General features: G+C 41.9%; 1 protein-coding gene across 1 annotated transcript; it reads left to right on the top strand.

The window, feature by feature from the left end:
* On the top strand, positions 1-12,260 carry AMDHD1 (amidohydrolase domain containing 1). The gene is made up of 9 exons (XM_075725747.1): positions 1-137; positions 1,300-1,406; positions 2,392-2,456; positions 3,021-3,298; positions 7,363-7,588; positions 8,561-8,685; positions 11,042-11,135; positions 11,541-11,701; positions 12,146-12,260. The coding sequence occupies exons 1-9, from the start codon at positions 1-3 to the stop codon at positions 12,258-12,260; spliced, it is 1,308 nt and encodes a 435-aa protein (XP_075581862.1).
* The last annotated feature ends 2,374 nt before the right edge of the window (positions 12,261-14,634 follow it).

Consider the following 14,634-nt stretch of genomic DNA (forward strand, 5'->3'; position numbering starts at 1 on the left):
ATGGCGGGCCGGCAGCGGCTGCTGCTGGAGAACGCCCGGCAGCTGGTGCTGGTCTGCGGCCGGGGTGAGGAGTACCTGCTGCGGGAAGGCGCCGGCAGCCTGGCCGTGCTGCGGGACGCCAGCCTGGTAGTGGGGCTGTGAGTGCGGGCGGCGGCGGGGCTCGCTGCGGGGCTGGAGGGGTTCGCTGCAGGGCTCGCTGCGGGGCTGGAGGGGCTTGCTGCGTTCCTGCCGCCGGGCAGAGGCAACCAGCGGGACCCCGCTGGTTGCCTCTGCCTGGCGGCGGCGGGACCGCAGCGAGCCGCCTTGCGTTGACAGCTGCCTCTGTAATTTTGATTATTTCAGTCCCTGCCCTGATAACTTCCTTTACAACGTGGCGTTCGCGCTTCCAGCCTCCTAAAGATAACGCCTCGCCTGCTGTTGATCCTCACTGCTACCCTCTCCTGCCTCTGCTTTTTGTTTCTAGGTGGACCGACGTGACCCAGTCGCAGTCCTGTAAATAATCTGTGTCATTAATGAAATTCTAGCTGATAACTAACGTAGTGAATTACATCTCTCCCATTTCTAATCGCTCTACCTGCTGTTTGCCTCTTCAAAATTCAGCCCTGTAGCGTAGAGGTACCTTCAAGTGAGGTACCCACGATGACTCCCGGTTGCTGGTCCGGTGGCTTGAAAAGAGCTGGAGAAAGACAAGGCTTAAAGGAGAGAGGTGCTGCGTGCGCCCCGGGAAGCGCCTCTCGTCTAGGTGAGGTGGAGCTTCATGCGTGGCTGGAAGGGATCCCTCACGTGCGGTGCAGGGTTCCCAGTACCATCCTCAAGCTCCACCGGGAGAAAATTGACCTGCTGAACTGAAGATCAGCCCCAAAGAGATTTATCCCTATGGCTTCCAAGGGGATGATGCAGGTCCAGGCAGTGGAGGCTGGCAATGACAGTTTGGTGTCCGTGAGGGGAAGAGTGCCCTGCAGCTACGTGCTGGAGGACTGCTGTGTATTTGCTGATCCACAAGAGAAAAGTAACGGTGCCCAGCAGAAATTAGAACAAAAGAGTACGAAGGTATCATCCTGAGGGATCTAAGCAGAGGACATGACAAGTGTTACGGCAAACAACTTGAAATGCATGGCATCACCCCGTCATTTTCTGTGCATCTGTAAGATTAGCAAACCGCCTCCTGTGTGCATCTTCAGTCCTGCTGAAGGTCCCTACCCCTGCTTTCAGAGAGTTGTTGCACCAGGAGCTCTGTCAGTGAGCTCTTGACTTTTCAACAGGCTCACGCTTCCTTTGCTCGTTGTCTGTTGTTTGCAGAGATGGTTGTATCAAAGCTGTGGGCCAGGCAGATGTTATTCGCAATCAGTTTGCAGGAGCAACCTTTGAAAGAATAATTGACTGCTCCGGGAAGTGTGTGTTACCAGGTAGGTGTGTTTTTTCATAATGATACAATGCCGAGTGGTGGCAAGTGCTTAGAGACAAAGTAAATGTGTATTAAACGTTCCTCCATCCTTTTTCCTCTGTATTCAGTATTGGTTTGATAATATCTTGTGTTGAGGGGCAGAGTATCATATCTGCAAGGAGAATATCGCAGCACTCGGGATGATTTTTTGGGCTTCATGGTGGAGCTCTGTCTCCTCTTGCTTCGTCTTACATCTGTTCCTCTGTATCGTAGATCACAACAGTAACATAGCTAGCCCACCGAGTGACTTTTCAGATTCACCTCTTATTTTCTCTACCCTTTTCACCCATCAGCCGTTCAGCTGCGGAGCTCAGTCTCTCCCTCCTGCCTGCAGCCGGTTGCAGGCAAAAGGGCAGCGGCAGGATTTTAAGGCACATAACTCTGCAACTTTACCTGATAAAAAAATAAACCTGAGCAAGTCTATTGCATGTTAAACTTTGCAAGTCGTGATAACACACGAGCTGTTAGACCTCTGTTTTGTTTGCAGTGGGCTTGGGCATTCAGTAGTGTTGGTTTCACAGCTCATTGAAAAAGCTCCCGCTGGAGTAAGTGGACTATTGCTAGAGTAAGTGCTAGCGTACTAAGCCCAGCCTAAGCACTTTGCTTTTTTTAAAGAACACAGACTTAGAGTTTAATGAACTGTATCAAAGTTTGTAATTTATCTCTTCCTTCCAGTTTGAAAACATCATCAAAACAACATAGGAAACTGAGCAACTGATGATGACCTAGAGACATTTTGCATAGGGTGTCAGCCAGTACACCTAAGAAATTTGAAAGAAAATTAATAGCCTTTGAAGAAAGTCCTAGATTTTTGGCTGCTTGGATTTTCCTTTTTCTCTAACCAACAGAGGCTTTATAGGGGAGCTTCTGCATTTGCTTGCATGTTCATCAGCTTTTCTTTTACACAGTGAAATAACCTGAGTGTACATTTTCTTTGTTTTCTTTAGGCCTGGTAGATGCACATACACACCCAGTGTGGGCTGGTGATAGGGTTCATGAGTTTGCAATGAAGGTAATGGCATGAAAGTACAAAGCTGGATTTTTCTTCCTCATTTTTTTTTCTGCATAACTGTTTCTGCTTTCTAGTGACTCCCATCTTTCATTTGTAGAAAAATATGTAGTTTCTGTCAGATAATCTAACTGAGGGAGAAGGGATGATTTTTGAATACTGGTAGGCTGAGAGAGGAGTGTAACTGCAGCCTTTGCAGCCAGCCTTGATATATTTTTGCATTAACTGAAGCAGTAGGGGAGTGCCGTCTTCTATTACTGTCTAAATCTTGATTTTTTTTTCCCACATAAATGAATTCTTGAGCTAGAGATAGGTTTTCCCCTTGGGCTCAGGGGGAAGCAAATCTTCAGAGTAATTCTATTTATGTTGCTTCTTAGATCATTTCTTCACTTCAGTGGAGGGGAGAGGAGGAAGAATTAATGGGGATTTCCCCCCCCCTCTTTTTCTCTCTCGCTGCAAGGAGACCTCAAGGCACTTTCCAGAATCCCTTGGATAGAAAATGCACATTTCATAGCTAATTGTATGGGGGGGCGGGGGGGGTGGTTTTTGTTTTCTTTTTTCCCCAAGCTGGCAGGTGCGTCCTACATGGAGATCCACCAGGCTGGGGGAGGAATACATTTTACTGTGGAACACACTCGGAAGGCCACAGAAGAAGAGCTGTTCAATACTTTCAAAGACCGACTCGAACGCATGTGCAGAGCAGGATCTACGTTGGTTGAGTGCAAGAGTGGATATGGCTTAAACTTAGAAACAGAGCTTAAAATGCTCAGGGTGATTGAACGTGCTAAGCAATCCATGGATATTGGCATTTCTTCAACGTACTGTGGAGCTCACTCTGTGCCGAAGTAATATGACTTGATTTTTCTTGCTCTTGTTAAGTATTGACTGCTTTGCATTGAAAATTAGCTGTTATTTTCAGAAATTTTCTTCTGCCCAGCCCTCCTAAAATATAACATATTTGAAACAATAGCAAGTATTTACAGAAGGCTCTCCTAAATTTTAATTTGAAGGAAGAAGGGGAAGCATTATTTAATGGCTACTAAATGCCAACATAAGCTTAGCACAGAATCCCTGCCTCCAGCTAATGCTCAGACTGAACATAATGCGGATTACAGGGTTTCCTATACAGAAAGTTCTGCTTGCGTTTGCTGCTACCCTTCAATCTTAGTCTCTGCCATGAGCTTTTATTTTGACCAACTAACAGAAAAGAAGACTGTATTTAATCCTTATATACCTCAGTAAACAAAGCTTAATTATGCTTCCATGCAATGAAGAATTGCCTACATCTTATAGGTATGAGATGAGGACAAGATTAAAGTAAATGTGCTTAATCCCAACTATTTTGATGGCTCAAGTAGATGTACCATAACAAGCCTTTCTCACTTTGACATTTCTTTCCCTGTGATGAAAATAACATCTTCAAGTTACCACATTTCATTGTATGAAAGAATTAATGAGTTTTAGCTAGGTAGGTGTCTGTGAAGCGTATATTTTGACAGACTAAGTGGTAGGCTGCTGCAAAACAAGGCATGTAAGATGGAGACAGGCCTAGCATCACAGGGATACTGTGGCAATATTTAAGAGATGTTCATTAAAAAAAAAAAGCATACTCCAAAAAAAAATCTACCTCTTCTGACATTCAAGAAAACATGACCTAAAAAAACCTATTTGCAATCTAATTACTGTGTATTTGGGCAGGACGGCAAATTATCTTTTGTTAATGTAACTATTCAAAAGGAATCCTGTATCATCTTCAGTAAGTGGAAGATGGTTAAAATAGAGTAACTAAAATCTGCTGAAAACACCAAGTATTTCTTTTAAGAAGTTCCACTAAAATTTGGAGGACTTAACGGTAAAATAAAATTGAGGGTTTTACCCCAAGCTATATATATTTCTTAGCCCTTCCTTTCCTCCTCTCCTAAAAAGCCTTGGGAGGATTTCAGTCAAAATCCCGACAAATAGTTTTTCCCATGAAAATATTTCAAGCATTTCTATAAACTTAAGGAAATAAATTCCAGCATTTTTATGAATATAGAAAATCTTATGTGTTAGAAAGACAAGTGTACCATCGCACTCGCTGCATGGTTCTGTCCCCACTGATGCACGTCAAGCATAGCAAAATATGGGTAGTGAGGATATTGTATTTTAAGTAAGGAGAAAAGGTAGTTGGGGATTTGAGGAATTTTCCCAAAGGAAATACTGAATTATCTGTATGTTGCAGTTTGCGTCTTCGTAAATCCTCTTCACTTTTCATTCAAATGTTCATGTCTAGAATATTTCGCTTGAATTTTCTGCTACCCTTTGAACTTAGTCTCTGCCTTGGGTTTTTATTTTGACCAGGAGGAATTCTTCTTCGAGGTTCTTCCTTGATCCAAGGCCTGATGTTCAGAGCCATGGTCCTCAGCCTTTGGCTGGCTTCTGAACATCTGGGCCAGTAACATGCTGAGGGAAGCATCCCACTTTGTTGAGCTCCAGTTTTAAACTCTGAATTTCCTGCAGCTTCAGTGACAGTGGAGGATTGCAACATGTTGCCCGCAGGCTTGGGGCTGGGAATTGCTCTTTGACATTATTTATGCAAATGAGGTGATGATCTTGTGGATTCTAGAAGCTGTTAAACAGACATTTTCCAAGCCACTTAAGCTCATGCCAGTTTTCTTTCATAATCATATTCCATAAAACTGCCCTGTAATTCAGTTATGCATAAATCATCAAACAAAAGAGTAAGATTTACTTAACTATTTTTATTTAAAACTTCTTGATTTATGCATGTCTTAAAATGTAATGCCCTTTTTTGTTATAGGTACTTAATGGCAGCTCTTGACTAGATAGCCATTACAAGTCTAATAATTTTCTCATTATTTTGGAACGATCATAGTCGTGCAAATTTGTTACCGCCAATCTGCTAACATTGAATCAATTTAAAATCATTCTATTTAATGTGAAACAAGAAAGCAACGTTATGCTTGCTCACAAAAAATGCTGCTTAGACCACTGCGGGGCTGCTGCCCAGGAGCTTTGTTAAGTTTGCTTGCTTGCTTCTTACTTGGCCTAATTTACTGTTGCAAGTCTGGCCTCTTACAGCAGAAGCATTGCCAGACAGTTCATTTAACCGATAAAGGCATCAACTATTCCATGTTGCCAAGTCTTGCGTGGCATGTCTTGTAAAGCTTCAATATGTGGAGCCTTAAGAGGAGCCTACCTTCAGACTTGCCAGCACTGGTTTCCCACCTGGAAATTAGCTGTGGGCAGATGTTGAGAACTTGCTGCGTGTATCTGTTCATGATTTCTAGGTATACAGTAATTCAGTCTGATTTTCTGCTTCTAGAAGGCACCACTGACACGTGATTCAAATTGACCCTGCTCTGCACCAGGGGTTGGCTCAGATGAGCTCCAGGGGTCCTTACAAACACAGTTATTCTGTGGGACTATGATGCAGTGCATTGGTAATAGGCAGTACTTACTGAAGTATGCGCCAAAGGGTGCAGGCTACTTTAGTCTGAGCCATCCTAGAAAAAAATGAGGCCGCTCTGTTTATAGTGATCCTTGTTCCTGTCCATAGCTTTTAAAAACGTTTCCAGCCTCAGAACTTCCAGTTCTTTAGGAAATAAACCTAAAAAGCTGTCAGCAGGGGGGCAAAGAAATAACTGCTCTGTCATCCCTCCAGTCATCGTTTTGAATCAAATTCATGATTCTGAGGATGTCCGATTCTAATTTTTTTTCTTCCCCCCCCCGCCCCCGATTGGCAAAGCTTCACTGGGCCCTTTTCATCTTTAGGAAGAATTTTTCAAAATCATTTCCTGAGCAGAAGTCTCTTGCATTAGAACAATGGTAGTTTTGAGTTCTTGGGCATTAAGGCCCCCCAAAAAGTGAAACCAAGGCTTAGTTTCCCTCTGCTTTGTCTTGGTTCTGGTCCTAATCTTTCAGTCCAAATTCCTCCAAAGGCTGCAGAGTAAAAGAAGAAAAGGGAGAAGGCCTGGCATGGTAAAAGCTTGAGCAACCCCAACGACTGTTTCAGTGAGAGGTGAACAAAGAAGGCCCATAAGCCGGGTTCTGTTCTGCTTTATAAACCACACAACCTTGTTTATAAATCCAAGCAGAATTTGGCTTCTAGAATTTACTGCCACTGTAAAACTCCCAACTTGCCCACATGTGACACTCGTATAATGCCAGTCTGTGCATGCTTTCCAGTGCCTGAAATGAGGATTGAGATGTCACAGACATTTAGCTGCAGTATGTCACTTATCTTTAGCTCTTAAAATTGCAAAATATTAACTCAAATGCAGATTTTGGGATTGTTTGCTCTTTCAAGGGCATTTACTGATCTCTCCTGGGTTAGCTTTGTGTAATAGGGGGTTCAGAAATGGTTCTGACTTTGGCAAATCAAACCTCAGGAGGCCCCCCTCATCTAGAAAGAGTTATCTAGTTATTACTCTGAATGATATAAAAGGAGGAGAGGTAAATTTAGAATAATGATTTGTGCTGCATGTCCCCTTTGAGGCAAAGCTCATACTTGCATAAAAATATTGTATGAATACCATTTATATATTGAAAAAATAATTTACATATTTTAAACAGTTGTGTTTTAGAATACAGTATAAGTAGGGCAGAATATATGAACAGGAAAGCAGAATAATTTGTTTTGAAATTCCCATGTCTTGGTTAGCATCCAAGAAGGTAACCTTATAAAAAGTATCTAGTAATACATTCTAATATTCTTTGAATGGAAAGTAATTAGTGTTTGAGAGTACATGAATTACAGTAGTTTTAAATTTTTTAATCTGAAGGTTTTTTGAGTAATTTGTATTTGCATAATTTTCTAAATAATCTAGTAATTGCATGTACAGTTTGAATGTTTGCCAGACTTCAAGGATGTTATTCTTATGTGTCTGTAACATTTTCTTTTCATTAGAGGGAAAACAGCTACTGAAGCTGCAGATGACATTATCAATAACCATCTCCCTAAACTGAAAGAACTCAAACTAAGTGGTGAAATACATGTTAACAATATAGATGTGTTCTGTGAGAAGGGAGTCTTTGATCTGGATTCTACTAGGAGAATTCTTCAAGCTGGAAAAGATATAGGGTTACAGATTAACTTCCATGGTGATGAACTCCATCCGATGAAATCTGCTGAGGTACGTCTTTCTTAACATTCAGTTAAGCCATTTTTGCTTTTTGCTTTGCTTTTGTGAGAGCTGAATCTTTGATAGAATTGCAGTTTTCAAAACCAAGGTTTTCTTTTCTAAGACTTTATAAAATAGACCACTCATAGACATCTATTTCTATGAGATGATAGAAAGTGCAGCCCTTGTGCAGCTTTGGAGTTAAAGGACATGGGAGGAAGCCTTGACCTCTGGGACTAACGTGCACCGCCTAATCAAACATTGACTTTGCTTATCTTCCACATGGGATACAGATGGGGAAGGTGGATATCCGTGAAGAATGACAAAAACATGGTTTCTATGCAACTTGAAAAATCTTTTTTCCTTAAATGTCCTGATAGCAGCAACAAGTCAGATGTGTAGTGAACACACTCAGAGGGATGGTGTAGTCAATAATAGGCTCCCAAATGTTTTGATAAAGAAAGTCACTTCGACACCATGTTTCACCATCATTTAAACATTGCTTCCTTCCTGTGGGGTCTGCTCAAGTTATTCTCTACTGTATTTAAAAAAACAAAACAAAAACTTGATTGATCATAAAAGCCTTTTTGGTGCTTTACCGCTGAAGGCAGCAGTTGCACTACTAGTTCTGCAACCAGTGTCAGTTTTGTCAACCCCTTTGTGCAGGATACTTTGTGAACAGGAGTGGATAATGGTTTTATCCATAGCTGTCCCACAGTTTGCATGTTAGTCTGTTAGACATACCACTGAAGGAGCGCTTCCGTTCGGTGGATGGTTAATACCTTTTTGCAATCAACTTTTCCTGCAGTAAATTAGCAAATATTTTGTCTCTGAATTTTGTTTGTTCTTTCAAGAATTTGTTATACTTTTTCTTTTAGTTAATTTTATATTACTACTGAATTGTCTCCTCCAGTCATTTGATAACAACACTGCTTTACTGAGTTAACTGAGAACAGTGAGTAATTTTCTTGAAAATTTGCTTAGCTTGGAGCTGAACTAGGAGCCCAGGCTATCAGCCATCTGGAGGAAGTTAGTGATGAAGGTATCACGGCGATGGCAAGAGCTAAGTGCGCTGCTGTCCTTTTACCAACAACTGCCTACATGCTAAGGTAAGGCCACTAGATTGGAGAAAAACTTTTGTAACAGCAAAACCATATTTGTGGTTTTAAGGTCTTTTAATGTAAAAGTGTAAGCTTGTATCTATGCCTTAAGGATCAGGCTGGATCAGTGAAGAAAATCACAAATACAAAGAGGTGTGTGAGCCTACTCATGTCTTGGTTTTGGCGGAGATCCTCAAAAATTAAGCAATACCTTACTTCTGAGAAGTCTCACAATAGATTTTGAGTAGTTCAGTCAACACTGGAGTTCAACCCTTATGACAGGCTAAGGTGATAATCAGGCATTCATTTAAGAAGAAAACAAATCTGGTTTTCTTTAATCCATTTAGCCTTTGAAAACTGAATTGGCTTCTTTTGAGGCAAATTATATCTGCAATATATGTATTTGCTCTCTTGCAGAAGGTTTTGCTGGGAAATGAATCCTTTGGTTATCTAAAGCGCTAAAAGACTGTGGGTAGCATTTTTAAAATCTCATCTGGTTTTACCCAGGCAACACTGAGGAGAATTGCCTTAAGAACACTATTTTCCATATACAGGTATTCCAGATAAGCATAGATGGATCACCTGCTTACCCCAATGCCAAAAATAAGCCAACGAGATGATGCAGACCACAACCCAATAATACCTTCCATCCTGTGAAAAGAAGATCCTTGAGCTAATTTTGGTTTATTTTCAGCAGCCCGCTTTCTGAGGCATCGAGGCTTGTGCCATTGCCACCTGTGTTCATGTCTATGTCCACGCTTGTGTTTCTGTTAGTGGTTAGCTGTCCGTGTCCTGCACCAGTGCTTTTGAACCACTGGCTGATTGCAACTACATGCACTGCCAGAATACGGATCTCAGGGAGCATGTGTGGTCCTGCAAACTGCCCCCAGGCAGGGAGATAAAGGAGACAACAGGGACGCAGCCACCTGTGGAAAAGGCTGCGCTGTAACTCACGTGTTACTCCAGAGACTCCATGCGGTGGAAAGTTTATAACCTCAGGATAAGTCTAAGATGGGGATAGTAATGAGCCGTGATAAATGAGGCCTCGTTTGTTCAAGTGTCTGGTGCACTATTTACTGAACACAGGCCTCCCAGTCTAAAACACTCTAAAAATGAAGAAGAGATATAACAGATAACTGGTTAAAAGAGTATTAGGTGGCCAAAAGCTGTGCAATGTATGAGGAGTTGCTGTGAGGCGATGTGGTACCTCCTTTGCTGGCCTCCCTCAGCTCTGTCAGTACCACTTGCAAGAGCTCAGACCTTGGGAGGTCCTGCCCCTACACTCTCCCCTGGTTTTAAGAAAAGCAGTAGTGGCCAGGGCTTCACCTGATGGCCAGAAGTGGGCTAAGGAGTGTGGCTGGAGAGTTGCTTAACAGTTAGCCTTTGCTAGCCGTTGCCTGGGGTACTCCTAAGGAGCCTGGCAGCAGAGCACAGCAGGGGATGCAGAGGCTGGAAGGACATGTGAAGATGGGGAAAGGCTCTTCAGACAAATCTTTTTAAACATGGTTAACTCCCAGAGGATCGTGTTGTGCAGGAGCAGGTGGTATTATCTCATAAATCTAAGAGGCTTCTATAGGGAGAGGGTTGTCTTATACCAAATGTAAGCACTTCGTTGGGATGTCATTTCTGTTCTGTTAACTGCAGTGCTTTTAAAGCTACTTTTCGAGCAGCAGACACTCTAATGTTTCATTTTTATTGTTACACTGGTTGGGACATGATGTTTGGCACTATTGGCTTTACAGCAACTATGGCTAAAACTTAGAGAGTGTATTTCCTAGTGCCCACCCTTGCAAACACCTACCCAGATTAACCCAGTGGCCAAACCGTTTTGAAATGGCTATTCAAGATATTGAAGTTATTGAAGATATCTTTTGCATTAGCATTGCTAAGTGAGGAAATCCTCTAATGTATACAAATTAAATTCACAGCCTCAACTCAGTATTTTGAATTGCCAACAGAATCAGGAAGGGACTACTGCATTGCTTATCCCACTGCTCATAGTTGGGAGCCCGTCTTTGAAGCTATAAGGACTAGAAAATTACTTTTTTGAGCAATGAAGATTTTCACCTTGTAAATCCTTAAGTGGCTAAGGTCTGGATAAATACCAGAATTTCAGTAGCGCAGAGCCTGATGCTTGATACTGGCTGCTGCCACACGCTGTTACTGCAAAAGCAGTGGATCACACTTCCCATCTGTGCTGTCCATAGGGTGATAGGTAGAGAGCCAAGAGGAGAAGTTGGCCTTTTGTCTCCAAAGTAGTAACTGAAGGCATGAATGTAGCCAAACCTAGTGATGACTTTTGCTCTTGTAATTCATCATGTAACAACTAAGCAAATTGTACTGACAAGTGTCTTTTCCCCACTAGACTGAAGCAACCTCAAGCTAGAAAAATGTTAGAAGAAGGAGTTATAGTTGCTCTTGGCAGTGACTTTAATCCTAATGCATACTGTTTTTCAATGGTAAGCTATTCCTAATACTTATGACACCACAAAACTACAAAATCTCTTACCAGTACAACTTGTGTATAGATCTTGTGCACTTAAAACAGTCTTCGTATCTGCAAAGAGAGCTGTATGCCCAGCTTAGCCAATTGCTCATGCTTATTTATGTGGGTTGATAGTTTTTGCCAGAAATTCTTGAAACCAGAAGGTCTTCTATTCTTCATATGCACCAAAAAGCTTATAAAAAAGGCTCTCAAAGTTCCTGATTTTAGACTTCTCATTTTAGAGTTGGCAAGATTTACTTCATGCAGGACAACTCCTTCTGTTGCGCAAGGAGGGAGGAGAGTGCTTAGGGATTTGAAGCATGAACAGCTTTATTTGTGTTACTGATAACTCCCATTTTCCACTTAACTTGCCTACTAGCCTATGGTGATGCATCTGGCCTGTGTAAACATGAAGATGTCAATGAATGAAGCACTAGCAGCTGCCACCATTAATGCAGCTTATGCTCTGGGAAAATCAGACACGCATGGCTCCATAGAGACTGGCAAGCAGGGCGATCTTGTTATCATAAATTCATCAAGGTTTGTTCTTCCATTGTCATTTGAAATGTGGTTTAACATAAGGGACTTTGGTTTTCACCATATTGTGGATAGTGGAGAGGTTAGTGAATTCCTCGTGCTTTAGAAGTTATTTTCATCTGAAAAAGGGACACTGCTAGCATTTTTAATCACTCCAGTGGAAAATAAAGTCTAAAACTTTTGGGGCTAATATTACAAATAATCCATGCCTAATTACAAATTATCTAAAGGCAATACCTGTTTGTATTTTGTGGAAGGAATTCTCTATTACATTAATTCTCTAATACATTAACTCACTGTTTTCATACAACAAGAGATCAACATGTACACATGGAATAGTGTTTTTCGATGGTTTGAGCAAATCTTTTGTAATTGCCAAGTATACTGAGTATGTGACCTGCTTTTATGCAAGTCTGGATATTCTTAAACATCTTCTTGTCTTTTTAGGTGGGAGCACTTGATTTACCAGTTTGGGGGACATGAAACGTTGATCGACTGTGTTATAGTTAAAGGAAAAGTCGTCTATCAAAATGAGAGGTGTGGGACAATGAGCAGTTACTGAGAGAAGACAGTAATTTAGGAAGCTACTATAATCATATTAGCATGGAATATTTCAAAGCAAAAGGCAAATCACATTTGTATTTACTGGTAAATTGCTTGCCTGCTCACCTTACCAACCCTCTTATTCAAATAAACTTTACTGAGCATTACCCATCTGGTGTATCTTCGTGTCTGTTGTCCTTCTCTCCACCACATAAAAATAATTTCGAATTGTATCATCTATTTGAAAGAAGACTGTTTCCAAAAATGTTTTCCTATACAATTTTAATCTTTTAATTTATACATTTTAATCTTTTAATTTATACATTTTAATTTTTTAATTTACACATTTTAATGGTCAAGCATTGGAACAGGCTGCCCAGAGAAGTGGCGGAGTCACCATCCCTGGAGGTGTTCAAAAAATGTGTAGACGTGGCACTTTGGAACATGGTTTAGTAGGCATGGTGGTGTTGGGTTGATGGACTGATGATCTTAGAGATCCTTTCCAACCTTAATGATTCCTGGTTTTACTTTCATTAAAAAATAATGCAGCCACCAAGCCAGGAAACATGAAATTAATTATTACTCTACCCTTAATTGGTTTAGTGGTGGAATTGGTAGTGTTAGGTTAATGGTTGGACTTGATGATCTTAGAGGTCTTTTCCAACCTAAACGATTCTGTGATCCTATGAGTCTGTAATGTATAAAATTATTATACTTGACAAAAAAAACCCAGACAAAAAACCACCAATAAATGAAGAAGTTTGGATCCAGGTACTGGGAAGAGTGACATTAAGTAACTGGCGACAGAGGGCCAGGGGCTCGGGCCTGTGCATTTGGAATGGCGCTTGGTGGTGCTGGGAGACTACAGCATCCCGGGGAAACGTTCATAGCTCCCGGGTCTGCTCAGTCTCAAACTCGGCAGATACCAGGAACTACAGTCATGGTAGGACACACAGTATCTTACTTCTCTGAAATACCAAGTCTCCTGGTTTCTGCAGGCTTGAAACTCGGTGGGAGCCAGCAGCTGGGAGCCCAGCAGGGTGCTGCTTATGAGCTGATCTGCAACATCTTCCCCTGCGGAGGATCTCGCAGCTCCTTTGGGGCTGTAGGGGCACAAGAAAAAAGAGGCGAGGAAAATGCAATCAGGTACACCACTCACTGGGCTGCTGAAAGTTGGAGTGCACGGTAGGTTAGGGGTTGAATTAGGCCTACTATCGGAAATTAGTGATGCCAAAACCTTACAGTTTACACCTAGCAGCAGTTAGCCCAGTGAGGTTATGGTCTGGTGAGTACAGCCAACCTCTCAAAATTTCAGTCCCATTGAGACTTAAAAGAAGAGCACCTGCAGTCTCGTATGGATGTTCCAAAAAGACCTGATCTCATTTATTCTAGGCTGAATCTGAAATAACACGAGACATGTTTGTTCATGTAAGTTTGTGCTTCTGATGACAAGTTGAGTATGAGTATGATGACTCCTACTCAGAGCAATTTCAAAACTTAAGATCCTGTTTTTTTAAAGCACTCTGTCAGCTACTATTTTTTTCTGGAGCTTGAACCATCATTTGAGGATGTGGTATGTAGAAAAAAGGATGATACAGCTCTGGAGTTGAAGCTGGTGCAGTGTTTAAGCAGAGAGTCTGGGGTAGGGAGGGTCTCTGAATACGCACTGGCTGAGGCTTTTTTCAATTTTTCAAATGGTGGCTAGAGAAACAAAAGGGTTTAACTTTCTGAAGGTGAAGTCATAGAACTACACCTAACAAGCATGAAGAACTTCGCATCAAAAATAATTATTGATGTAAGCAGGTGACATAACCTGTGGCACAGAGCAGAGTGCTTTAGTGAACCAGACCCCTGAGGAAGGACAACAGTCTCATTCTGACTAACATACTTGAAAGCCATCACAAACATGTATGAGCTTTTTTATGACCTTCTGATCTTCCTGAGCCTTGGGCACATCTGTTAACATCCAAAATATGCAGGCCACCCCAAAGAGTATCTTTGTTCATGCTTTATTTGAGCCAGGCTAGCCAACTAAATAAGTTTTTAAGACAATTTAATGGCATTTCTGCCACTAGACGCGTTTTCCTGCAAGCAGATGTTGCACCAGATGTGGGTGCGGACCTTTGTTTTTACAGAGCTTGGAAGAACATCTGAAGTATGTGATCACACGGTCCATTCTGCCTAAGACAGTGCTCATAAATAATGTTTACGCAGGCCGTTGGGGAAAGTTGTCAGGGTACGAGCGCAGGCATTTCTGAAATGCAGCGTGCAGCCAGCGCAGTGCCTCGTGGCTTAGGGTAGGCGTGGTGTGAAGCTGAGGCCACCATGCTGCAGCGTGTGCTGGTGGTCCCTTGGTCCCAGGCAGCCAAAAGCAGAGGTGAGTGGGAAGCAAT

The sequence above is a fragment of the Pelecanus crispus genome, chromosome 1 (genome assembly GCF_030463565.1).
Source record: "Pelecanus crispus isolate bPelCri1 chromosome 1, bPelCri1.pri, whole genome shotgun sequence".
Lineage (NCBI taxonomy): Eukaryota > Metazoa > Chordata > Aves > Pelecaniformes > Pelecanidae > Pelecanus > Pelecanus crispus.